A 24,650-nucleotide genomic window follows, 5' to 3' on the forward strand; every position below is an offset into this window, starting at 1 on the left:
CTAAATTATTCTCACTAAATTGCCTTGCCTGCTATTGACATTTTCAGTCTGTATAATCGAACTGCACAGTGCTGCCGTGGCATGTATTGACACTATGTCTGACGCCTTCAATTTGGTATAGACTAACTCAAGCTCATCTTTCTTAGCTTACCAACATGTTTACATTTTGAATAATGCTTTTATTTCCCCCATAGTGGAAAACATAAGTTTTATCCAATTTAACTGTGTCTTCTAGTCGACGATCAGTCCCCTACTATCGCCTCAAGCCAAGCCTCTCACGTTCGACCTAGACAATATCCTGACAGTGCCTTCTCAATCTACACTCTCTCGTGATGAGGCTCATAAACACACAAACGCTGCAACTTGAGTTCTATCATGGAGGATCACGTCGATATGCCATATTGTCGCATGTTTGGGGCAATGATGAGGTCACCTTCCAGGATATGACTTCAGTTGACCCTGCTGAAGCGCTGGAGCTCGACCGATATAGCAAGCTGCGCGAGAGCTGTAAACTGGCACGCTCACTAAAACTGGATTACTTATGGATAGACACATGCTGCATTGATAAGAGCAGCAGTGCTGAACTCTCCGAAGCTATCAACTCTATGTTTCGTTGGTATGCGGAGTCAACGATCTGTCTCGCTTTCCTCCAAGATGTTCCACCATCAGAGTCTGAGGAAGAGAAGAAGAGGGCATTTAGGGGTAGTCGTTGGTTTTCAAGAGGTTGGACTCTCCAGGAGTTGATTGCGCCTGGGAAGGTCATCTTTTACGGACAGGACTGGAAGCCGTTGGGAAACAGGTCAGAGCTCAAAGACTATATTAAGCTTGTTACTGGAATCAGCGAGGAACTGCTGGACTCAACGCATCATATGATGGAGATCAAGCAAAGGCAGTTGGGTCAATATTCAATCGCGGAGAAGATGTACTGGGCTGCGGGAAGAGAAACGACACGGCCTGAGGATATCGCTTACTGCTTACTCGGTATATTCGACATCAACATGCCTCTGCTATATGGGGAAGGTCAGATCAAAGCGTTCAAGCGGTTGCAGGAAGAGATCATTAAATCGACTGACGATGAGTCTATCTATGCGTGGCGACAGCCTCGATACCGAGTCGAGGGAAAGACGTATTGGAGTCTCCTTGCGAATAGTCCTTCGGCCTTCGATATCGACCACGTAGCAAAGGATTTGAACGGACTGGTACCTAAGAAGTCCAAATACCTATCCCTTCGCTCAGGAGTATCAACATCAATGACAAATCGTGGACTGGAGCTTGAGCTTTCTCTAACACCCTTCCCCATCGACAAGTCGGGGAGTATCTTTCTTGCCTTTTTGAACTGCGAATTCCGTCAAGGCCAAACCTCTATCAACCCAGCCATCTTGCTTCAACGGGCAGCATGGGATAAAGACTCACATTTTGTGCGCATCCGGCCAGACATACTTGCGCTATCCATGATGAACAGCATCATTCTTCCTGATGAGCTTCTGAATATGATGCGAGGTGGCCAAACTCTTATACTGAAAGAGGCTATCCCACGGCAGATCTTTGTACCGCATAATACACCTGACCTAAGGTATCTGAAAGGAGTGATATTCCGCCCGGAGATCAAGGGTCTTAAAGACGAGAGCAAGATAATTGTTAGGGTGCGTTCTCGGTCGCCGACATGGCAGTACTTCGTCGATACCCGTCAAGGCCCTTCTCAAACTGCAGAGTCCTACGAGATCAATTTTGACCTCGCACCTGGACCTTCGCTCGGTTCATTACAAGAACCTATCGTCCTTGGAGTGTTGGAACTCGACTTAGGCAGCGCCGACTCAAAGCAATGCTTAGTTATGGGATTAGAGCCTTTGCTGCCGAATCCTTTCCAAACAACACCTCTTTACTTCTTACCATGGTACGCATTCGAAGAACAGGCTTGGATTGCGAGACAAGATTTCACGAGGGTATTGGATAAGCCGCAGAGGAGGTTGGAGTGGAGAGTGCTGGATATGATAAGAGCCACGATAGGGATCGAAAGTAGATATTCAAGCTTATTCTATAGTCTGACTTTGGAGATTGACAGCAAGAGAAAAACCAACTCTTGGTTTCAATAATTATAAGTATAATTGGATAAACTGGACACTATGGTGCGATAACCTAGGTCATCTCAAGCTTCCTATGCACCGACTCTGGTACAGTGTAAAGCCTCTCTTCAAATATCAACCCCAGCGCAAGGAGCTCTTCGTCGGTAACATCAGGCCGTTCATCAATGACTCGCTTCAACTCACACGCTTTATCTGTGACGTCCTCGATCTCTGCAACCCACTCATTTGCCCACTGTTCACTCAGAGCTCCCGGGATACCAATCTGAATACTTCTATACGGCAACACTTCCAGCTTCGACGTTCGTTCAGGATCTCACTGGACTCTCACATCACTCGACTTTTCACGTTTTTCGCCAGGCTCCGGTTTCTGAACGTGACTTGACAGAACGCCTCTTTCAAGAAGATCGATGAAATATTGGTGCTTCATACGAAGAGCAAGAATGCGGGATTGCCCAGGGTCTTTGAAGGAGTAGCCTGAACGGTACATCATCCAGGCCCAGCTGGGTTTTATCCAAGTCATGCGACCTGGTTTGAAGTCTGGGGAGGCATTGAGCTTTTGGGTCTCCACTGCAGCTTTTGCGATGGATTCCTTGTAGGCTTGGTAGACTGTTATCGTTGTGTCGTTGAAGTAAGCTCGAATTTGGCGATAAGGTACAGTCGAATGTGCGTTTGCCATGATGAGTTGAATGATTTCAGTAATGATTGTTTACTGGTATCATAGTTTAGTTCATATTGTTGAGGCTTTATGTAATTTATAGACAAGTTATCATAAAACACCATAAGCCATGGCGATGAGTCTTTCGGCGAGGGTGTTACATAGTGGTGGCTCAGACTAGTTCAGCTCCGTTAGCACAAGGGATGTATTTAAAGGAAGATCACTGTCAATAAGGTCATAATTCGAAGCAAATCTATTCGAACATCTAGTAGACCGATTTAAGTCAAGGTTTAATTATGCCTGAGTATGAATACATGTGAAGGAAGTTTCATCCGTGCCTTGATCCGGTAAGAAGAAGGTTTCACACGTTATCATGCGATCTGGTGGTGGTGGGAAGCTTGGAGCTTCTTGGGGAACATGCGGGCTTGAGGGGTCTAGACGAAATTACTAGTGTATCATCAGGACTTATATAGACCAAGAGTGACTGGATATTTGTATCAGCCACTAAATTTTTGCCAGTCTCTATACAACCCGCCTGCATGCCCACTGTTACGGTGGCGACGTCACAACTAAAGCATCCTTGCAAATAGCTACAACTTAACATGGGAGGACCTATTCCATTGCCCCGCTTCCTAGGTAGGTACCTACCCATACTAGAGTGAAGGATCCAGTGAATGCCGCCTGACCCAAAAAGCTGATGCAGCTGCAGGGAGAGGCAAGATGGAGAAGGAGGGGTCCTGCCATGTGCCGCCTCTCAAGGTCCAGTGCTGGTGCTTGTGCTGTTGCTATCCTGGTAGCCTAGGAGGCATCCATTTGAGCTCCAAAAAGAAACGGTATTTTAGAACTCTGACCCGACAACTTCGCCAAAACTATAATAAGTAGCTTTTGGATTGTTTGGTAACCACCTGCGATTTCGCTTACTACTACCGACATCACCTAACCTTCTTTAGACATTCCACCTAAGCTACGACGAACCATCGTTTTCCCATCTCACCGCGAAGCTCGCCACGATACCTACAGCTTGCGCCTTCAGCCTTGTAGGACAGTGGATGGACACTCTCTTCTGTTGCACACGACTACACTTTCATTCGCCCTAACTTCGATCCTCGAAACTCTCCTACTCTATCACCAACTCTTCGAAAGCTTTGTATGTCTCCGCCGGAGCAATCTGCAGCTTCGTCCGGCCAGCCTGTCTTAGACGAGACGCTGTCTAGCAAACCTGATGTTGAGGTGACATCTGCTCAAGACCCTGCGATAGGGAAGTCGGGTACTTTAGACAACGACGACCATGGCTCGAAATCAGAAGCCGATCCTCAAGGAGAGGGAAACTTGATCGACTTTGGCGATCAGCCGGCCAACCAGTCGCAGGACGACACCGCTGACGCAGCCCCCCAGGAAGGGCCTTCAGAAACGGCTAAGGGAAAACAAATAGCTGACGACCAGTCAACTCCGAGCGGTGCCTCAAACACCCGCATCTCAGCTGCATCCAAGATCAAGCCTATTACATTGCCCCTGTCGAACGATGCCACGACTCAGTACCTCACCGCCGAACCGTCCACGTATGTTGACCCCACGCCAGCGACCCCAACGACTTCGCAGCCACCTTCGCGAACACCTTCAAATGCTGCACGCTCCCACATTTCTAGAGATACCTCCCCCTCCAAATCAGACGCCGGATATGATGAGAAACGATATATAAGCGAAGATGAGCAAGAAGGTGGCTCCCGCTCAGAGATCCAGAGCATCATGCAACAGTTCAGCGAGTTTGGCGGAGGCCCTGGTGAGGAAGAAGTCATGAGCCCCAGACTGGAGATCGCGTCGCCTATGCTAGGACATCCATCTCAGCACCCTCCCCGAAAGTCGAGTCTGGAACCTCTTGCGCCTACTTTCTCGAATCAGTTCAAAGGCTTACACATCTCGACGAGTTCCCCTCCTGCTGAAACATCAAACGAATCTGCTGTCGAGGATTTTGGGCCACCTGTTCCCCCTAAGGATGGTGTACATGGCACACCTCCACGGCCAAAGGTGGAACGAACCATGAGCGTTGCTTCGCCTAGCTCGCCGGCACAATCCCATCGACCTCCTCCCCCTGAGCCCGAGCCAGAACCTACCCAGCCTTTCGACTTTCACAGATTCCTGGAGCAGTTGCGAAACAAGAAGGCAGACCCTGTAGCAAGGTACCTCAAGTCGTTCCTTTCAGAATTTGGCAAGCGTCAGTGGATGGTCCATGAGCAGGTTAAAATCATTGGAGATTTCCTAGCTTTCATTGCCAATAAAATGGCAATGTGTGAGGTCTGGAGGGATGCATCTGATGCTGAGTTTGACAATGCTCGCGAGGGAATGGAAAAGTTGGTCATGAACAGACTGTACACCCAGACATTTTCGCCCGCAATTCAGGCTCCCAGACCGATACCGGGGGCCAAACCAAAGCGTAAGGGCGGGGACGTTCCTCTCGGTCCTGGAAGACGAGGTCAGCACCAGGAAGATGTTGAGAGGGACGATATTGTCAGGCAGAAGATGAACATATATGGCTGGGTAAGGGAAGAACACTTGGACATTCCCCCAGTTGGTGAGAGTGGCCGTCGATTCTTGAAATTAGCCCAACAAGGTGAGACCAGATTTCCAGCCTCAAGTTTGAAATGTACTAATTTTTTGCAGAGCTACTCAAAATTAAGTCATACAGGGCGCCGCGGGACAAGATTATATGTGTCTTGAACTGTTGCAAGGTGATCTTCGGTAAGATGACCACCGCAAGGTCGAGCAATCGTGCTGACTGACAATAATAGGTTTATTGAAACATAACAAGTCCGATTCTTCGGCTGATTCCTTTATGCCCCTTCTTATTTATGTTGTTCTACAATCGAATCCAGAGCATCTTGTGTCTAATGTGCAGTATATTCTACGTTTCAGAAACCAGGAAAAGCTTGGGGGTGAAGCTGGCTATTACTTGTCCTCATTGGTAAGTCATATTGGGTGACGAATGCGAAAATACTCTAACGCATTACAGATGGGTGCTGTGCAGTTCATTGAAAATATGGATCGAACAACCTTGACAATCACTGACAATGAATTTGAGAGGCACGTGGAAGAGGCCGTCTCGGCAATTGCTGAAAAGCATGCTCAATCACCAAGAGTCGCACAACAGCCAGTCTTCAACGAGAAATCCGAACATCTCTCTGGGGAAACATCGGCTCGCCCCTCTCTTGATGGGCCGCGCCGTTCAACTTCGAACGACGAGTATTCAGGCGAGGAGAAGGCTGCTATTACCGGTCTTCTGAAGACCATACAAAGACCACTCTCCAGCATAGGAAGAATGTTCTCTGACGAGCCTGGTCCTTCTCTCGGGGCGGGCCCCAGTAGTGCACCTCGGACTCCAGCACCGCAGGAACGTCAAAGTCTCGAGGGGCCTCTTGGGCCCCAGCAGCTATCCACTAAGCAGGTGCTATCTGCAGAAGAGGCTGCTGCACGACAGGCCAGTGCCGAGGCAGCTGAAGCTCAAAGACTTACGCGTGCAGAGCATGCAAACGTAGTCGAGACACTGGCCGGCATGTTCCCTGACCTTGACAAGGAGGTAATTAGTGATGTGGTGTACGAGAAAGAGGGCCGGTGAGTAATGTCAGAGCCTATTGTTTGATTTTATGCTGACACTTCTTCACAGCGTTGGGCTGGCCGTCGACGCATGCCTCGCTCTGTCAACATGAGGCAAGTGGAAATATAAGAACAGGCCAAGCTTTTAGCCTATGGCCGTTGCTGATATCACAAGGCTTTGATGCATCGCGATGCTGTTTTGGGTTTAATATGCATAATCCATCCATAGTTCTATTAATGAGCCAGTGGTAAGATAGAACAGAAATATCAATATTATTTATACTTTAGCCATCTGAGATATTACATAACAACCTGTGAGATAAAGTTAATCGGCAATCTTGTCAACTTTTAAAGGGTCAGCTCCGATCTACGGATACATGCATATTGCATTGCGGCTGTACTACCTCAATACCGTCAATCACATCAAACGGGTTCCTGGTACTACCGTTGCATTTCCGAGATCGCCAGGAGTGGTTCCCTATATGGCTGCTGATGGCTGTGTCATGGAGTTTATTGTGCATTTACAACAAGTCTTACTCATCCCACTGATTTGAACAAGAGCCGATTCGCTACGTAGCAATCGTTCTGGCCCAATTCTGCATCATATCTCGCAATCTTATTACAGTCAATATCTCTTCTGCTCGATGGGGAAATATATCGTTTCTTTATGGAAAGCATTGATCTTGGTCATATTGGAAGCTCGGCCTCAAATTTTGGAGTATTCGACTTGGGCCGTACACATTCCGACTTATATGATCCTTGCTCTTGAGTCATTTCACCGACTGGCTAAGGTGCATTAATACTTTCATGGCTTCTTATAACCTCTTTTCCACCAAGAATCTACATCTCGAATCACGCAATCAGGCTGTTACACATATACTTCATCATGCCTCGAAAACTAGTTACAGTCCGCCATATCTCAGCCATAACACCCATTCCCGGTGCTGACCGCATCGAATCAGCCACTGTTGACGGTTGGACATGCGTTGTATCCACCAATGCTTTCAAGCCAGGTGATAGCGGCGTCTATTTCGAGATAGACTCTCTCCTCCCGGCCTCGGACCCGCGATTTGCCTTCCTGGCCCCGAAGATCGTCTCTCCTAATGGCCCCTCTCATACACCCGACGTCCGCGTTCGGACTGTAAAGATCAGGGGCGTGTTGTCGCAAGGTCTCCTCATGCCGTTGAATGACTTTCCTGAGATTGTCTCTCGGTTAGATACTATTGGATCTGATGAACTACAAGACATAGGGTTCGAGGATACTCTCAACGTGCGGAAGTATGACGGGCCAGCCACACCGCTCTCTCAAGATTCATCACTCGGCACGCCGCTTCCAGACTTCCCATCCTTTATCCCGCGAACAGAGCAAGAGCGTGTACAGAATCTCCCCGATGTCTTCTCTACTCACGGCTCAGAGATCTTTCAGGAATCGACCAAGATGGACGGCTCATCCATGACAGTATTCTATCTCAACAGATCCAGCCCTTTATTTCCCACACTTCCAGACGAGATAAGAGACGTTGGCATAGGGGTATGTTCAAGAAACCGAGTTCAGATAGAGAACCATCCACGAAGCCAACCTCTCTTCTACGCCACTGCGCGAGCGTTGGGACTCCACCAAACGTTGGCCAAGATTGGTCGCAATGTAGCTATCCAGGGCGAACTATGTGGGTCGAGTGTACAGAGTAACTTAGAAGGATTTGCAATTGGGACGCATTCATTTTTCCTCTTTGCAGTATACGACATTGACGATCAGCGGTATCTACCGCCAAAGGAGGTACACGAGATATGGGCGCCACTTCTAGGTGTCAAGCATGTGCCCGTCCATGGATACAGGGCCTTGAACCAAGTTGGATCTGCAGTAACCGATCTGGTAGCACGTGCAGAAGGTAAAGGGGTCAATGGTCGGAAGAGGGAGGGCATTGTATTCAAGCGAGATGACGGGCTATTCAGCTTCAAAGCGATATCAAACTCATATCTGCTCAAGCACGGAGAGTAAGGGACACTGAGGGGTAGAATAGGGGAGGCGAGTGACGCAGTTGTAATTTCTGCATCAAATTTACGAAGGATACCGTTTTGAGTATTTTTGTTTGCATAGTTAAAAGGTTCTATTGATAAAAATGAATGATTTGATGCGCTTCCGTGGTAAAAGTCTTTCGCTGTAAGCCTCGAGTGCTTCCCCACTCGTTCCCCAAGATGTAAATAAGATACCCAACCCATATGAAGGGTACCTTGATTGTTTTGTACAGGCAGCCGTAGATCTCATACATTAAATGAGAACATCAGCACCGGCGTTATTTGTACAAGTTTTTTTTAAGACGGATAAAGTCTCAAGTATCAACCGTTGCCAGTTACTCAATACCCTCTGTATCCACCACCATTTCCATATCCGCTGTAAGGTTGCTGGCCATAACCTGTGTCCCCAGAGTCGTGGCGTCCAAGTCCCACAGGATGGGGGTCTTGTTGGCTCCAGCCTGGGGGCGCGGCGTTGCCCATCAGGTTCTGAGAATCGTTGTCCATGTTTGTCAGGTTACGATTCATAGGAGGGCTTGACGACAGGTAGTTAGGTTGTCGGTAACCTGCTTCAGCGTCCCTGTACTGGTCAGGGGACATGGATGGGAGGTGTCCCTTTTCTTGAGGCGGAGGCATGGCGAACATGGAGATGTTGTTGTTATCCTTACGGTCGAGAAGGAGAGAGTTACGCGCATCCAGAGGGGTGAGAGTGTCCATATCACGCTTGGCTTTCTCTGTAGATTGTGTCAGTAATTGTTTTGTGTATGAATGTTGGATCCGGAAAGACTTACCCATCTCCTTTCTTCGCTTGCGGTGTGGGTTTTCCTTGACAAGGACGTTGATTGCGTTCCAGATGATAAGGATAACCAAGAGGCCAGTCATGGCAGACTGGACTGCAATGAGAACTACTCCTGCAATTGTCTTGCTGTCTTGAGAAATGTGGAGCTCGTGGACAAAGATGAAAATGCAAGCCACCGACAGGACGCGGACAGTTTGGATGGCAATGCCAATGATATTGCTGGACTTTCGCTCGAAAGGACGAGTAAAGACAAGCAAGCCAAGCATAATAGACTCGACAATTAATTGTGCAATGCTTTGAGCCATGCCGTTACCATCACCGACGGCGAGAGTGCAACCCTTAGCAAAGAGGTACACAATGGTAGGGATGAAGATCCACCAGTAGTCCTTCTTGTAAGCTTCGTAAAACAGAGAGTACTTGACCCAGTACTGCTTGTCATTGTAAAGGGCGTCAACGTTACCCTCGGTGCTCCTGAGCCTCTTGACCGTGCTGAAAATCTTCCACGTGAACCAGCCCAGAACACCAGTGAAAATGGCGAGCGTAACACCGGCCAGGAGCTGCGCAACCCAAGAATCACCCACTGTGAACTGGAAGACACAATACAAGACCCAGATACCATATAGAACTAGAATCAGGTGGGTAATAGTTCGAGCAATGGATCCCCAGTAATGCTCACGGAAACCACTCAAAGACTCAGGGAAGTTGCCAAAAAGTGCCCAGAACTCAAGAACAGCCTTAACAAAGAGAATGCTGACGATGATGAAGGCAATGATGATGGCGACAACCAGAAGAACGGTCATGAATGTGTTGGACTTGGGAACACTGTACTGTTGAACATAGGCCGAAATACCAGAAACAGACAGAGTCTGACCCTGGGCAGCAGTCGCAACCGCACCATCTGTTCCGTTGTCCATGGAAGTTTCAACGCCTCGGATGGCAAGGTTGGCGAGCGATTCAAAGGTGTCGAAGGCGCGCTTAACCTTGTATGAGTGGTCCGCGGGAGGGCTGGTAGAGTTGTCGGAAAAGACAAGAGTAGCGTTCCTGAGGACATCGAAGCTGTCATTAGTGAGATCGCCTCCAGTCATGTTACGGAAGGTGTCGATGGACTTCTGGAGAGACTCCCAGGGAATGATACCAGCAGAGAAACCGAAGTTCTTGGCGAAGCTGCGGTACACGGGAGGGTAATCAACGGAAAGCATGCCGTTCATAGCCATTCCCTGGAACCAACCAAGGGTTTGGGCAAAGCTGGGGCTGGGGCCACCATGACCTGCGCCTGCAGTTCCACTCAAAGTAGATGAAGCAGCAGAAGCACCTGAGACGAGGAGAGCAGCACCAACAACACCGGCGGAAATGTAGGTAACAGCGGGAACTGAAACAGTTTTGCCATTGTTGACCTGGGTTTGGAAGCAAGCGACTTGCTCGGAGGGGTCGTCAATGGCTACCAGTCTAAGAGTTGCTTGGGCTGAGATGTCGGGGACTTGGAAAGCAATAGCAGGAACTTGATTGGCCCATTCGGGCTTGATTTCCTGGTCACCTTTGGCGGCAAAGTGTGTGTTGGGCATAGGGCAGAGCTGAGGAATAGGAGTGTCTTTGCTGCAAGGGTTGATGGAGTTCTCGTAGACCTTGCGGCCGTAGGCGGTGACCTCAAGGATTGCAGAGACATTTCGCTCCTTGTCGCTGGTACCGGAGACGTCGAAAGTAACGATTTGCTTGTCGTTGTCGTAGCTGATGTCCAGCTTTTGAATACTGATGCCAGCTTCGGAACCGCAGTCAGTAACACCTGATGTCCTGAGGATGCTGTCACCCAGAACTCCAGTGACAAGGGTGGCGGCCGTCATGGCCACCTTCCAGGGGCTCCAATTGGAGTGAAGTCGAGTCATTTTGAATGTGTGTCGTACAAGGATATACTACAGAAATACGGGAAATTCGTTGCTCGTTCGAAATTGATCGAGGATTCGGCTTCAGTAAGTTGTTATCGTGATAGATTGCTGATATATCCAAAGAACAATGGGATATCAAGTAGGAAAAATCGAGGAATAGTTGGAAAGTCGTTTGTAAGGGAAGGATCTTAGGGAATGGTATCAAAGAGACAATGTATGTAAGAAAGATATGGAAACTGATTAGACAAAGGAACGAGTGTCCGAGATGAAAAAAGATATCTCAAATAGGTCGGCAAAGCAGTGCAAGCACGCGCACAAAAGATGGCCGAGGATCAACCTGGAACGAAGAGAAGATGAATGGCAACGAATTGCCTGAAAACCCGTGAATGTCCAACGTGCCGGCGTTAAAGTCGTTCGTGGGTTTCGTATGGCGAGACTCGAGTCTCGTTTTTTAATCGAGGACGGAAAAAGTCGTCGTTGTAGTTGTAAGTCTAAGTGGTTGTTTGGCTATGTGACGCTGAAATGAGAGGCTAGTAGTCGACAATGCCGCAATGGAAGCAGCATGTCCTTTCGACAACAATTCAAACGATAAGTCGATACGAGAGAGTGTATGTAAGTTGGAAAGAATCAAAAACGAAAACGCTTTATGTTGTTTTTTTACTTGAGACAAATGTAACAAATAGAAACGATGTAGGAGAGGAGGACGAAGAGGGAGAAAAGAGAGAGAGAAAGCTGAATAGGAATAAGATAAGCAATAGGCAAGCGCAATTATAGACAGACCCAGGCTCGAAAAAAAAGAGGAGAAATGCCCGAGATGAGAAAAGATGGACGAGAAGATCAAGGAAGCCAAGGAGATGCAAGGTTTGCAGTGGAGGAGAAGGGGGTGACGAGGTTGTGTAGACGCCCTGGGACCACCTGCCCCCCCAGGCCTCCGGGACGATTTGTGGGAGAAGGAGCCTCACGCCTGGAGTCTCTCCAAATACAGAGCTTTCAGGGTTCCCCTTCCAAGAACTCGAATGCCAATTGTGAATGGACAAACTCATCGAACCATCCACCAAAAGAGTCTTTGAACCCCTGAGACACCAAACCCCGATCCCTGACGCGTCTTCACCAGGGGCCCGAGACATGTTAGTGGTTCGTTGGGCTGGAGCAGGGGTGATCTCAGTGGATCAGGTACATCAAGCGATATCACCGCTGCCAATCATGGACGCTACAGCAAGGCCAAGCTATTTCCTGCAGGGGTTTCCCTCGCGGGTGGCTGACCAGTCAAGCCAAGGAAGTCCGAGCTAAAATCAACCCCAGCTTCTTCTGAAACCAGCCAGTCAGTCCAGTCAAGTCGGAGGATGACATGATGAAAACATGTTTAGATCAGGTATCAAAAGATGCCTTCTTGAGTTTCTTTTGCGAGTGTCGTGAGAATTTGTCGAGAACATCAGGTTCTTTGGATCAGTAGGTGAATAACCATCCGTGTTGGCTCAACTGTTTGACTGAGACAAAGCTGCTAATAATAAACTTGTCTAGTCTTCTCCACATTAGAAACCTCCTTTCCATAACCATGTACAGATCATGTTGTACCGTACATAGTAGCATATCCAACATATATCCGTCACCACAAAAATGCTACTCGTTATCGGTCGATAAACTTCTACGCACACGCTGATCGATCGTTTTTTCAGCAACAAACTTTGGACCACTCATCCGTATTACTCGTGAATGGATGGATACAGTGGAACCTCGTCCATTCTCGATTACTCTCCTTCTTCACCAAGCCAGGCCCCCTAGCCAAGGCCCATGTCAAAGCTTCCATTCTCATCTTCATTTTTCAATCAAGCCGTCAAATAAATTAATTAGACATTCATCGCTTACCACTTTGAGTGTACAAGTACTTGTTATTATGCTCAATTCTGCAGGTAGTACTTTGCCCAGTTTGTCACCAACCTGGTATCATATCTCGCCCCCTTCCAACACACGTCACGTCCCAGGTGTGCATCTGCATTGTTTTATGTCATGTATCGGCTCTGTAACTCGCTGCCACAGGATCCAAAACTCGGCCGTGTCATAAAATCTCAGTTTACCAAGTTACTGACCTGCTGCCTCAATTGGATCTTCACCACTAACTTCCCAAGCCACAACCGGCTCGATCCCTAGCATGGAAGCTCTGACCGTTGTTGAACCTCACAAAACCAAACCCCAGCGCCATCACCGCCTTGGTCGCCGGCGTTTAATTATCTCAGATCTTATTATAAACGTATACCATGTGTATACAGATGAACTACAATAGTACTGTACATAGGTACTGATGTTACTATCTTCTACTCTAATGTGGGCATACCAAACATAGAAACAATATCTCGAATGGTTTACCATTGTCCACGCGACAAGTCAATTGCAAATCTCGGTAATCCCAACTATCCTAGCCACCAACATAGAATCCCTGGCACTTTACAGAAGACTGCCTGCTTGCTTACCTTGAGCTGGCACAGAGTTGGATCAGTGGAAATTAGACAGAACAGCCTGCCCAGATAAGATATTCATGCTCCTCAGCTAAGAGTGGAAGCACATAAACTTCATTTCGGAAATCTCACAATCTCGCATCGCAGCCGTTGAAAATAATCAGAATTTTCACTTTTAACGCAATCAATATCAAACATGGATGCATTGTGCACAGTACATATATGTCCACTTCGGTACTTGTTGTAATAGTATGACTTATTCCCCACTGCTTCGCATCCATCTTCCTCCAAGCCCCTTTTGATGCCAAAAGCTTAGCTTCGCCCAGGCTCGGAAGATGCTCCATCCTTAGTTGCATATTCCCTGCTAACTGCGGGCTACTTGGCCCAAGGACTCGTAATCACTTTGCACACGCGTTAGGCGGCCTCCGCTGAGCCTCTCACATATCAACAAGAAGAATCAATTTCCAGCTATGTCTTTGGTATATTTAGAATGCCAAGGTGTAGACCAAAGAGTCTAGAAGTCATTATTCCCCTCATAAAGTACCCAATGCGCCATTTCCTTGCAGTTCCTAATCCCTTCTTCCAGGTCTTCATCCCGGAATTCACCAATATCAAACGCTCCACACCAGAATATCGCATCCTTCGCTCGTCCTTCACCCTGGCTCCTTTGACGAGGCAGCAAAGTCGGTTTATTCATTCAACCCAGCAACAATAACATCGGAAACAAGAACGAGTCTTTCGCCTGTAGAAACCCCCCAAAAACGATTTCATTGCCGTAAGAATCATCATGGTATCCAAAACCTACGCCCTTCTCCCCATTTTGCATTCACCATGGGTGACAGGAACTGTACGCTCGCTTCAAATTCCCCGAAAAAAACACCTGCAGTAATACACATAAAACTCGAGAGGCCGATATAGCCGTTTTCTCACTGAAATCCAGCCATGCGTCTATCGCCCCACATGCCATTGCCGGTGTTGGCATTCATGTTTGGTGAGTGAGAGTAGGGCGACGTGGATCCTTGCCCGCTGAAAGGGCTTCCATTTCCGCTCGAAGGATCATCGTACACCATTGCTCCTATCGGTCCAACAGACATACCATGGCTCTGGAGACCAAGGGCGTTCATCTGAGGGTATGAATTCAGTCCGTTGCTAGGCATCATGTAGGCATTGGCATTTTGCTGGTAGCCTGCGTTTGTCACATTCATGTCCTGCATAGGAGCATTGTAGTTCTGATGGTTCATAGGATGCATTCCCATCTCTGCATGTGCTGATGGGAAGTTGTGACCGACGTTGCCAACGTTGTTATACTGCTCGGTGTAAAATCCCTGCTGCTGTTGCGGCTGCTGATAGGGGTCAGATGACATGACAGGGTATGCCATCTGGTTCTGGTTGTGGTTCTGATACATCTGTTGGTTGTGTTGTGATATATGCTGTTGTTGACCTCCCACAGGATACTGCATTGGTAGGCCGGTCTGCTCGATTGGTGTAGTTAAGATATTGCGTGGAGGAGGATCTTGGACCGGGCTGATGATAGTGTCTGCGCTGAGCTCGCTGGCCCTAGCATCGACAAGACGAAGCACAGGCAACGATACTTGCTCCATGTGCTTGGCCAGGTGCACTGTCAGTTTCTTCCACGTGGGAAATGTCTTACCACAGAAGCGGCAAGGCTCATCTTGGGGCTTCTTCGTGGTCTCGTGGTGGCACTGCTCGACCTTTTGCCATGTGGGCTCTGAACCGCCCGCCTTCTTTATGGCAGCTTTGCTCTTGACCTTGGGCTCGGGGTATTTGTGCTCCCGTACAAGGTGCTGGAGGAAGTTGTCCCGGCGATAACACTGGTGGTGGCAGGCTTCGACATCGCATGTCCACCACTCAAGCTGCCTGTGACCTTCGTTTTCGTGTCGAACCCAATCGGCCTTGCGCTTGAACATTTTTGGTCCAGGGCATTTGTCCCAGGTACATGTAAAAGGTTGTACGTCCTCGTGCACATGCTTAGTCCAATCAGATGGCTTCATAAATTTCTTGGTCACATAGCAGAGACGGCACTCAAATTCAGCTGGAAGGTGGGTTGCTGGAGGCATCGGAATGTCCTGGGGGAAACTGTCGGCATTTATAGCACCCTCTCCCAGTGATCCCTCATCCTCGTCATTTGGGGATGAGAGTGGATCCAGCTCTCGCACATTCTTGTTCTGGTCAAGAAGAGTAACAGAGCCATCCATAGACGAGCACATAACTCCAGAGGTGCATGTTGCTCCTAGACTGATATGGGCAACCTTGTTTTTGAGCAGGTATTTATATCTCTGGACCTGATGGTACGCGATTCGATCAACGAGGAAGGTGTTGGTAGTGGCCAGGCTCGGATTCAAGTCAACGATATGTTGCTGGAATCCTTCAAGATTCGGGGTTATGTTGTCAATAACATTTGGGTTTGTTCTCATATCAGCTTCGTCGCCGAAATCGTCATCCTCATCCTCATCGTCGTCCAAATCAACCTGTTTGGACTTGGCTAGTACCGCTACAGGGGGGCCGCCCGTCTCCCGCTTCCACATCGACACAAGGGTCGAGTGGCTCTCCGATTGCATGCCATTTGGTGAAGGCTTAGGGAGTTCGGATTTGCTTCGCGCGCGTCGAAGCGTATTCTTGACAGAGAGACCACTAAAGGGGCTCTTGGGAGATGTGATAGACCCACCAGGGGTGCCGCTGACACTAACTGATCCGCTTCGAGTATGCGTGGTGCCAATGGATGCAATGTTGCTGCCCATAGATGCGATGGCGGTGTTGATTGAAGGCGTGGGTTTCTTGCCCCAGCTACCCATGCGGGTTGGCGCAAGGTAAGTGATACTGTCGCCGCGTTTGGAAATACTATCGCGCTTCGAATCTTGACTTCCTCTCTCCTCGCTGCTGGGCAAGCTTTCCTCGTCATTGCCGCTGCTGCGTGTGCGTTTGAGGAGCTGAGTGGCGCTAGGACGGCGTACTAGACCTCGAAGGTTTTCGAGAAGGCTTCCCGGCTTGTTGGATTTGCTCTCTCGGCTGACCGAGAGCTTTTTCAAGAGACCGCCACCCGTGCCCTGTGCCATATCGAGGTCAAAAATACTTGGAAGACTTCGGCGACGCGTTCCCCATGTTGCGGCTCTTGACAAGACGGAGTCGGTGTCGCGATACATCCGCTCAAACTTTTCTATAGCAGCCGCCGACGACTCGGGTTGATGTCTTGCAGCCTGCCCCCGAGTGATTGAAGGGAACATGGGGGCATCAGCCCAGTTGCGGTTAGCAGCAATGATGTCGCGGTCTTGCTGGTTCATTTCGCCTTGGTCACGGTAATAAGTCTGGCCAGAGATGAACCTGTTCTCGGTTTCACGACCAAAGGGGATCTCATAATCATTCGGATCGTCTCGCGGAGAGTTCAATTCGTTAATTTGGTCTCGTGAGTTCTCGTCTGGCTTGACCGAGAGATCATCGAGCTTATGGGCCAGCCATTCACCAACAAGCTCTTTACGCTCATCATCATCTCGACTATGGGCAAGTTCGTTGATGCTTGGGACTTCGTCAGAGGGGCGGTTGTTAGGGTCGAGACCAGCTTGGCCTGTTGACGAATTTCGCTGCCATTTGCCGGAAGAGTCACGGGCTGAAGTGTTGCCTCCGGACGACATCAAATCGCCAGCCAACTCAAATCCACCACGAACTGTAGTAGGGCTGTCATCGAAGCTGCGCTCAACTGATGAATGAACTGGAATCTCATTATGGGTGCCCCACATGGAGACAGTAACGCGAGGGCTGGTCATGGTGGAAACTCCGGGTGCGTCGTCGCTAGACAGGCAGCTGCTACTCTGACTTGGCGTCAACTCAGACGTCTTTGTATTAATTGGGTGAGGGTTGAAGCGCTTCTGGATCTCCTGTGGTGAAATACAGTTGGGTAGTTCAGATGGTGCAGATCCCCTGATAGCATAAGTAAGGTCGCTCTGAGGTGGCGTAGCATGCACCGATGCTGTTTGTTCGGGCGTCAACGGATATGTGCCAGAGTCAGCGTCCTTATTTGGCATAAGTCCCTGACCTAGAGGTTGGTCCAGTCCAGTTATGCCGTGTTCCAGAAAGTTGGGAGTGCCTCCTTCAGCATTGAAGTCAGCACCAAAGAATGGATCGTCGTCAAGGTCGCTGAAGTCACTTGGTTGGTATTGACCCAAACTGGAAGTTGAGTCGGGTGTCTCAAGGTAGTTAATCGGCGAGAGGGAGTCGTTGTCGTTATGCGACAACGTGGGCAGCAGTTGGTTCGAGCCGAAAGACGAAGTTGATACTTGCTGGTCCGAGGTAGAATAGGGTTGAGTAGAGCGGTTGTCTTTGCCATGAAGACTCGCAGGTGATACATCAAACGTTGAGGCCATGATTGCGATCAAGAGAAGCGGAAGGGGTGGAAGTATATATGTAATGGGCGAACCTTGACTGGGCGAGCTCCCAATGTCAGATCACAGACTGGAGAACATAGCCTTCAGTGATACCGTTGAGTGAAGTGGAGTGGATCAGCTCCGGTGCCTGGAAACTAATCAGAGCTGCAGAAATAAATGCCGTTGAAATCCAACGGTTTGTTGCGGCTCATAAATGGGGGCATACAGAAGAGATCGCCAGAAGGTATTACAACAACAAGCGACAGGACTGCAGTGTAGTATCTCTTGATCAAAGAGTTGAGAAGGGAAGAAAGAGGAGGGGAAGAGGGCTGAATGAAGTTGGAACGCGGCGTTGCGCGCGAAAGCGGATCAAAGAGCGCTTAGAGGCCCCTGCTAAAAAGGTACTGCTACCGTGCCTATCCCATGTGCTTGATTAGTCCAGGGTATCAACTCAGCAAACAAGAGCTTCAGAACCCACAGATAGATAGGTAGATGTTAGATGGCACGAGATATGATATCAGCGCAGGCAGATTCCAATAGGGTCGATGTTGTGAACAGCACAGATCAAGTCTCAAGCAGCAGAGCAACGTTTGCTTGTTAGAGTGGTTTCGAGGTGGGGTTGTCACTGTAAGTTGTCGATCGCGATATGGCTCATGGAAGGGGTTCGCGTTTGAAATGAAGATAAACAGATACAATGGGCATTGGCGGCCTGCTGGAGACAATCTGGAAGAAGTGCAGACGCAGAAGAAAAAATTGAACGGCAGGGCAGAGGCAGACTGAAAGGCAGACTGGGGAAGATGCCTGTGGCAGAACCAAACAGAAATGAGGCTTGACTAGATCAGTGAGAGCCGGCGTTTTGCTTAAGAGAAATCCAGATGAAGGCGGTAAGATCGTGCGGTAGTTGGTAGGGTCGAGAACAAGACGAGGGGCATTGCAGTCGCAGGCGCAGGCGTGACATACAGTACAGTACTGTACATACCTACATAATGGTACAGCCTGTTTCCAAATCTCCAATCCCATCCCAGTCCAGGCGCTTGTGTGATACACCTGTTGAAGGGCGGAGGACCGCCTTGCTGCAGGGTCAGGAATGGTTAGGACGGGCCGCTGGGCAAAAGGTTGTTTGACATCTATGAAGACTGCACTGCCAGATATTGCGGTACTCGATTCAAACACCAATAATTCAGCCGAAGACGCTGGTATTCGTCTACGAGGCGTTCTCGATGGGGGCTCTGGTACCGAGGCGCATTTCACCAAGCCCCACGCAGCTTGGACCCTTGTTCCAGCTCCTCCATCATTTGACCACTTAGGCATTTTCCTATTTCCGACTTGGAGCTTCTAGTGTGTCCTGTGCGTGTACATAGTAAGCGTTGCAACACTACCGATGTTCCCTCGACCTCGAGATGGCGCGTCAGTCGCTTTTTGCAGACAGTCAGTGACTGTAATGTCGCACTAGGCGATACTTGATCAGCCTTGTAGGGTTTTCTGTTCTGATCTGATGTCACTGCCGATCTGAGACTGGTCTCAGGTAGCAAGGCACAAGGCACATTCGAACAAAAGACAGTATCGTCTCAACAATGACCATTAGTCTAGTTTCTCAACCATTTGATTGAAACATTGAGATGTACTCTCCAGTTAGAAACGAAGATAGCTATGTCCAAGTTTCCTAGCCTTTTTCCACTTTGTCTTGAGGCTGAGACTGGAGTTGCGACATGCACAGCCTCCCCGGCTACTGTGCATGCATCAACACGACAGGACCTGGCAACTGTCGTCGATCGCAACCCCATCCTTTATTATGCAACTGTGTTGGGGGCCATTATTGATAATGACATCGGTAGATTTCTTTTTTTGGTGCAGGTAATTATATCCAAGTCGGATACCCTCACTGTGATTTTGTACTGCTAGATCAAACTGTATTACGAGAGGAGTTCGTCGTGTTTAGTACCTAGGTCCAGGTACTTTTAGCTCCTCTGTGTAATGTACTCGCTTGGGCGGTCGCAACTTGAATTTCGTTACGGTTTTGGTGTGGTAGCAGATAGAAATGGAATCTTAGTAACAATGGCTACATCAGAGCTGAAAAAGAGTCCAAATTCAATATCGCTGGCGATAGCATGATCCGAATATGACGTTGGAGGGCATGTGTGGTACTGAACATGTACATACAGTACGTATACATCTTTCTGCACTCTGTAGCACACATTCTCCAGTTTTCCAGGTGCTGTCCTGTGATATGTTGTAATGCGTTCTTTATTGGGCAACCATTGCGCGACTTGTGGAGGACGAAATCGAAATCGTGATGAGCTGATCCGATCTAGTCTAAGCTTGACAGCTCATCCAAGACGAACTTTATGGCCGATCCAAGATTGAGGCTGTGCATGTCTCTGATTGAAGGGCAAAGGGTCAAAAGCTTGTTTGGTCTTATCTGAAAGATACGAGTTGGATTGAAGCTGTGGCTATGCATTTAATATTATCGAACGATGCAGGTTTCAGCTTATTATTAATGTTGTTCAATGATTGTCGCTAGTTGATGTTTCTTTTCTTTTCTTTCTTCCAGATCAGGAATTATTTATCTTGAAGTCAGCCTCTAGGTTTGAGATTCAGAGATGGAGCACGTGAGTATCAACCGCCATTGGTCCTTCCCAAACTTCGAGGCCATAAATACTTGCTAGCCTTAGGCACACACGAAACATCAGAAGAAATACCAACATGAATAATATCAATATATCAGACACATCAGCTGATCAAAATTTATCACATACCTACCTTAGGTATCGACCGAGGTACCCTACAGTAAAGTCAAGAGGTCAAGTGCCCATACTCGCCTACTACCCATATCTAAGCGTGACATGGATTGGCAAGTAGCACCCATGACACCTTCTGCCACTAGACTGAATCAAGACTCATATTCCTTTCATCCTCACTTCAGAGCCCGTTCTATCGTCGACTACAAGCGGTCGGGGAGAATAAACCACCATCGTCTCTTGCTTCAAAGACACATAGACTTGCGTCTTTCATTCCCTCCAAACACGTATTTGTCTCAGCGCCAGGGCGCCACAACTTGACCGCCATGTTCCAGGTTTGTAGCCAAAACGTAGCTTAACATCCAAGAGCCATCTAGTATGCTGAGCAAGCTTTTGGATATAGCCTCATCCGGACGAGAGATTCCACTTGCGCCTCCATAGAGCGCGATCCGTTGTGTTGACAACACAAGAGTAAGTGGGACGGAGTGGCTCACCAACAGCCGACATTCCCGCGTCGAGTAACCCCAGCCCAAACGCAATATCAGAGAGCCAGTAATATCTACAGATCACTGACAAACATAGACTTGTTGAGATCAGAGCCGCTCAGCGTACCTTTGAAGGCGCATATGTTCGCACGGCTCTTGGTCAATTCTCCTTCGCCCTCATTATCCTCAAGGTCTTCACCGAAGAGTTCTACGCCATAGGCGCGTTGTTCGCTGTGTATGGAGTTGCCGTTATGCTAGTTGCCGTCTACCGTCGGTACGAGGGTCAGAACCAGTTCTTCACGTCAGAGACTGCCGACGGTTCTTTGAAAAGAAAGTTTAGGACGAGCGGGAACAGTGTGTTGTTGCTAACCATGCTGAGTCTGAGTGCGTATATCACGTTGATGGTCTTGACATGGCGTCTGGTATCTTGATGTCGGTGTGCTGCTACTTTTTCAAGTTATTTCTGATATGCAGCGACTTCCATGGTCGCAATCACAATGGCTCTCGTTGCGATATATATGGGACACAACAGTAGTTTCTTGAACAAGCTCTTGAATGATAACCACTATTAACCTCGGCTGAAATTCCAGGTCATATCTGTTTCCGTCACCACTCGTACTCTGCACCTAATATAACCCAGTTGCTTTATTTTTATTTTTAGAAGGATAACTCGCCAGCACACACACATAACCCAGTTGCACGTCTTTAAGTTTTGTATATGAATTTGAAGGAGACACGATCTTTACATAATGTAGTCAAACCATGTTATTATTAAGTCAGCGCTTTTGGCCGAGCAGACTCGTCTTGTTATATTACTCGGGACTGGTCTGTAGTCCAACGTCCTAGACACTGGCTGGCTATTTTGCTCGCTCCCCCTTAACACACATCTTAAACCTTGAGGTTGTGCACCACTATTGAGGATCCGATCCGTGGATGAGGTCAAAGGCATTTGATACTCTATCAGAAGCAAAACGACCAAATCACATCCACGAAGGAACCCTGTTAGATGCAATGGCCAATCTAGGCCAGTGATCATTGTATATGATTAATATTACTCAGTGCATATAACCTCCGCATTGAAATGCTAAAAACAAAACAACAACATTCGCTTCGTTTCCAACCATGCACCCAATCTATCTGCCGTCGTCCATGGCGTTTTTATTGTGATTGATATAAGTTCATGGGTGGCGCGTTATTCATGACTTGCTGCCCATCATTGGCGAGCTGGAGCCCTTGATCCTGCCCCCTATTCGCCTGCGACCAATCGTGGCCATAGGCTTCATTGCCCTTCATATATGTGTAATCGGTGTATGCGTTTGTTTGGTCCCACGGTGCGTAGTTCGTGGGAGGTACTGCCCCAGAGGGGAAGTGTATTGGTGTGCTCACGTTCGAGCCATCAAACCCAGGAATGACACCATTCATAGAAGTGGTGTATGCATCGGACAAGGCAGACGGTCTTCGCTCGAATTGTCGATCTGGAGCCATCAAAGAGTATTGTGAAGGGTGGTTATTGTTCAAAGGCTCTCCCCCGTACGACATGGACCGTGTCGGTGGTGCGAAGTGACCCCAAGCCGTATCGACATTTCCTTGAGGTATGGATTCCGAGGTCCCTGGCGGCCAGCCAGACGGAGATTGTGCTACAGATGTAAATGGCGAAAATTGCGCGCTCATTGGCGACCCCGAGGCATAGGTTTGCCAAGGCGCACTTATTTCTGACGATGTACTTGGGCTCTGATCAGGCGCCGTGATCATCCAGCTGGCTGATGCCTGGTTTGGAGTTTCAACGGGAGTCTTGCTTATTGGAGATGGCACGGTAGCTGCAAATAGCTGTTAATATGACTTCTAAATAGACTGGAGGCAAGTGACAAACCGATAGTCTGAGGTTGAAACCCTACAGTTCCAGTGGCGTCTCCAGCCGTTGGGACAGTAATAGGGACCGGCCTTTTCGCTGGTGGAATGAAGGATGTTTTGGCCTTCTTCGGCTGTTCCACCGGCTTGCTGGTTGAAGTTGCTGGGGATGATGTTGTTGAGTTCCCCTTTGCCCCTGTCGATGCCCTGGACCCCTGCCTACCCCGTGAATCATCAACGGAGGCCTGGTCCACAGGAAAGAAACTACATTCCTTTTTCAATCGAATGCAGTTGATACATCTTCCTTGTGTATCATTAGGCGAAGCGATGCATCTGATCTTCCGACGCCGGCAGTGACCTTGAAAAATGTTAAGATGCATATACTCAGCGACGGCGGATTTTCAACTAACCACAAGCGACCGACGTACGGTGGTAGCCCAATTTGTTCCTTTTCTTTTCTCCCAAGCTTCCACTTTGTTGCTGTTGCTCATCGGCCTCTGTAGCAAGTAAAGAAATACCGTTGGGTGCTGAGTGTACCCCCTTCATATCCATGCCATGTTGTTGGCTCAGTAGGGGAGGAGCTTGCTGATCAACCGTCGGCAAAGATGAAAGTTGCTGTGAAGGAATTGTGTATGAGGGTATAAAGCTCGGAGGCGGCGGCATGCCCATCTCATTGTCATCAGAGTGTAGTGGTGGATAATGGTAAGACATAACGCCAACCATGGAAAGCGGCCCAGAGGACAAGGTCTCCCAAGAATTAGCAACACCGAACGGGTACGGATTCGAACAGTCGGATGGTGATATAGCGACAGCCATGGACGTAATGTTGTCGATGTTGATACTGATGATGGCTTTGCCTAGATAATCTCAACCTTTTCAAAGTTTGAGACAACGACAACTGGTTGAAAGAGGACGATGCTGTAGAGTATATCCAGGTCGAAAGTCCGTAAGCCGTTTAATGCAACCGTAAAATTCACAAAATGAAAGCAGACATCTATCGAAGAGTTTCTCAAAGATCAAAGAAAGAGTTTGGATCGCCTATCACCCTATTATAGGGACCAAGGCACACGATGGGGAGGAAAATGGTGCTCCCGAGTGGCAGCGATGACAAGATCAGGGTTATGTCCAGCTCAAAATGTGGTCCATGGTATGTTTTTGACTGGCTTCTGGTCCCAAGACGATCGACTTCTAGGGTTGACGCGGACAAGGGTCTACGCTCTTAAAGATAATGTATCTAGCGGCAACTAAACGATGAGCCAGGAAAGGGGGGGCGTCTGGGGGTGTGAAGGATACAGATCAAGTCGGAGGGTGAACCGACCTAGGTGGTTTAGCTTACAGCTTAGCATATGCCCTTGTGGATCTACAACTGGTGAGTACCGACGACTAAAATGGTGGATAATAGATGGATGGTGACAATTGAGTAGTTAGAGCGCCACCGGGATGTTATATTGGCTTAAAGCCAGTTGGGTGCAACATGGGCAACCTGAGCGGTTATCGACAGGTTGGTGATCGATGATGTCCGGCACTCCTTTCCAACTCACTGTCCTTCTTTCCTTCTCTGGTCTATGCTAGGTGGCAGTGGCTAGCACTCCTGCAGAAGTACATACTGTAAGAGCACCATTAGTCTGTTGATGACAAGCGGCCAAGACATTCCTGCTCCAAGACCGTGGGCGGTGATGGGCCAGCACAAGTGCCAACAGGGTATCCACGATCAAAGCCAAAGGTTAAGAT

At 48.5% G+C, this 24,650-nt stretch overlaps 7 protein-coding genes across 7 annotated transcripts; 4 read left to right on the top strand and 3 right to left on the bottom strand.

Annotated features, from left to right (window-relative positions):
• Nucleotides 1-332: 332 nt before the first annotated feature.
• Nucleotides 333-2,455, top strand: FGSG_00579 (uncharacterized protein; the record flags this gene model as incomplete). Its single annotated transcript, XM_011317963.1, has 2 exons — nucleotides 333-1,894; nucleotides 2,377-2,455. 2 exons carry the CDS (start codon nucleotides 333-335, stop codon nucleotides 2,453-2,455), a joined length of 1,641 nt encoding a protein of 546 aa, XP_011316265.1.
• A 1,433-nt stretch (nucleotides 2,456-3,888) lies between these two features.
• FGSG_00581 (uncharacterized protein) lies at nucleotides 3,889-6,440 on the top strand (the record flags this gene model as incomplete). The annotated part of the gene is made up of 5 exons (XM_011317964.1): nucleotides 3,889-5,308; nucleotides 5,398-5,475; nucleotides 5,526-5,698; nucleotides 5,747-6,345; nucleotides 6,398-6,440. 5 exons carry the CDS (start codon nucleotides 3,889-3,891, stop codon nucleotides 6,438-6,440), a joined length of 2,313 nt encoding a protein of 770 aa, XP_011316266.1.
• A 773-nt stretch (nucleotides 6,441-7,213) lies between these two features.
• Nucleotides 7,214-8,326, top strand: FGSG_00582 (uncharacterized protein; the record flags this gene model as incomplete). The annotated part of the gene is made up of 1 exon (XM_011317965.1): nucleotides 7,214-8,326. The coding sequence occupies one exon, from the start codon at nucleotides 7,214-7,216 to the stop codon at nucleotides 8,324-8,326; it is 1,113 nt and encodes a 370-aa protein (XP_011316267.1).
• Nucleotides 8,327-8,682: 356 nt separating this feature from the next.
• On the bottom strand, nucleotides 8,683-11,019 carry FGSG_00583 (uncharacterized protein; the record flags this gene model as incomplete). Its single annotated transcript, XM_011317966.1, has 2 exons — nucleotides 8,683-9,074; nucleotides 9,132-11,019. 2 exons carry the CDS (start codon nucleotides 11,017-11,019, stop codon nucleotides 8,683-8,685), a joined length of 2,280 nt encoding a protein of 759 aa, XP_011316268.1.
• Nucleotides 11,020-14,398: 3,379 nt separating this feature from the next.
• Nucleotides 14,399-17,848, bottom strand: FGSG_00584 (uncharacterized protein; the record flags this gene model as incomplete). The annotated part of the gene is made up of 1 exon (XM_011317967.1): nucleotides 14,399-17,848. The coding sequence occupies one exon, from the start codon at nucleotides 17,846-17,848 to the stop codon at nucleotides 14,399-14,401; it is 3,450 nt and encodes a 1,149-aa protein (XP_011316269.1).
• Nucleotides 17,849-20,912: 3,064 nt separating this feature from the next.
• On the top strand, nucleotides 20,913-21,614 carry FGSG_00585 (uncharacterized protein; the record flags this gene model as incomplete). The annotated part of the gene is made up of 4 exons (XM_011317968.1): nucleotides 20,913-20,921; nucleotides 20,990-21,057; nucleotides 21,169-21,425; nucleotides 21,529-21,614. 4 exons carry the CDS (start codon nucleotides 20,913-20,915, stop codon nucleotides 21,612-21,614), a joined length of 420 nt encoding a protein of 139 aa, XP_011316270.1.
• Nucleotides 21,615-22,103: 489 nt separating this feature from the next.
• On the bottom strand, nucleotides 22,104-23,735 carry FGSG_00586 (uncharacterized protein; the record flags this gene model as incomplete). Its single annotated transcript, XM_011317969.1, has 3 exons — nucleotides 22,104-22,888; nucleotides 22,942-23,277; nucleotides 23,348-23,735. The coding sequence occupies 3 exons, from the start codon at nucleotides 23,733-23,735 to the stop codon at nucleotides 22,230-22,232; spliced, it is 1,383 nt and encodes a 460-aa protein (XP_011316271.1). The 3' UTR covers nucleotides 22,104-22,229.
• Nucleotides 23,736-24,650: the final 915 nt, after the last annotated feature.

Source organism: Fusarium graminearum, chromosome 1 (genome assembly GCF_000240135.3).
Source record: "Fusarium graminearum PH-1 chromosome 1, whole genome shotgun sequence".
NCBI classification, from domain to species: domain Eukaryota; kingdom Fungi; phylum Ascomycota; class Sordariomycetes; order Hypocreales; family Nectriaceae; genus Fusarium; species Fusarium graminearum.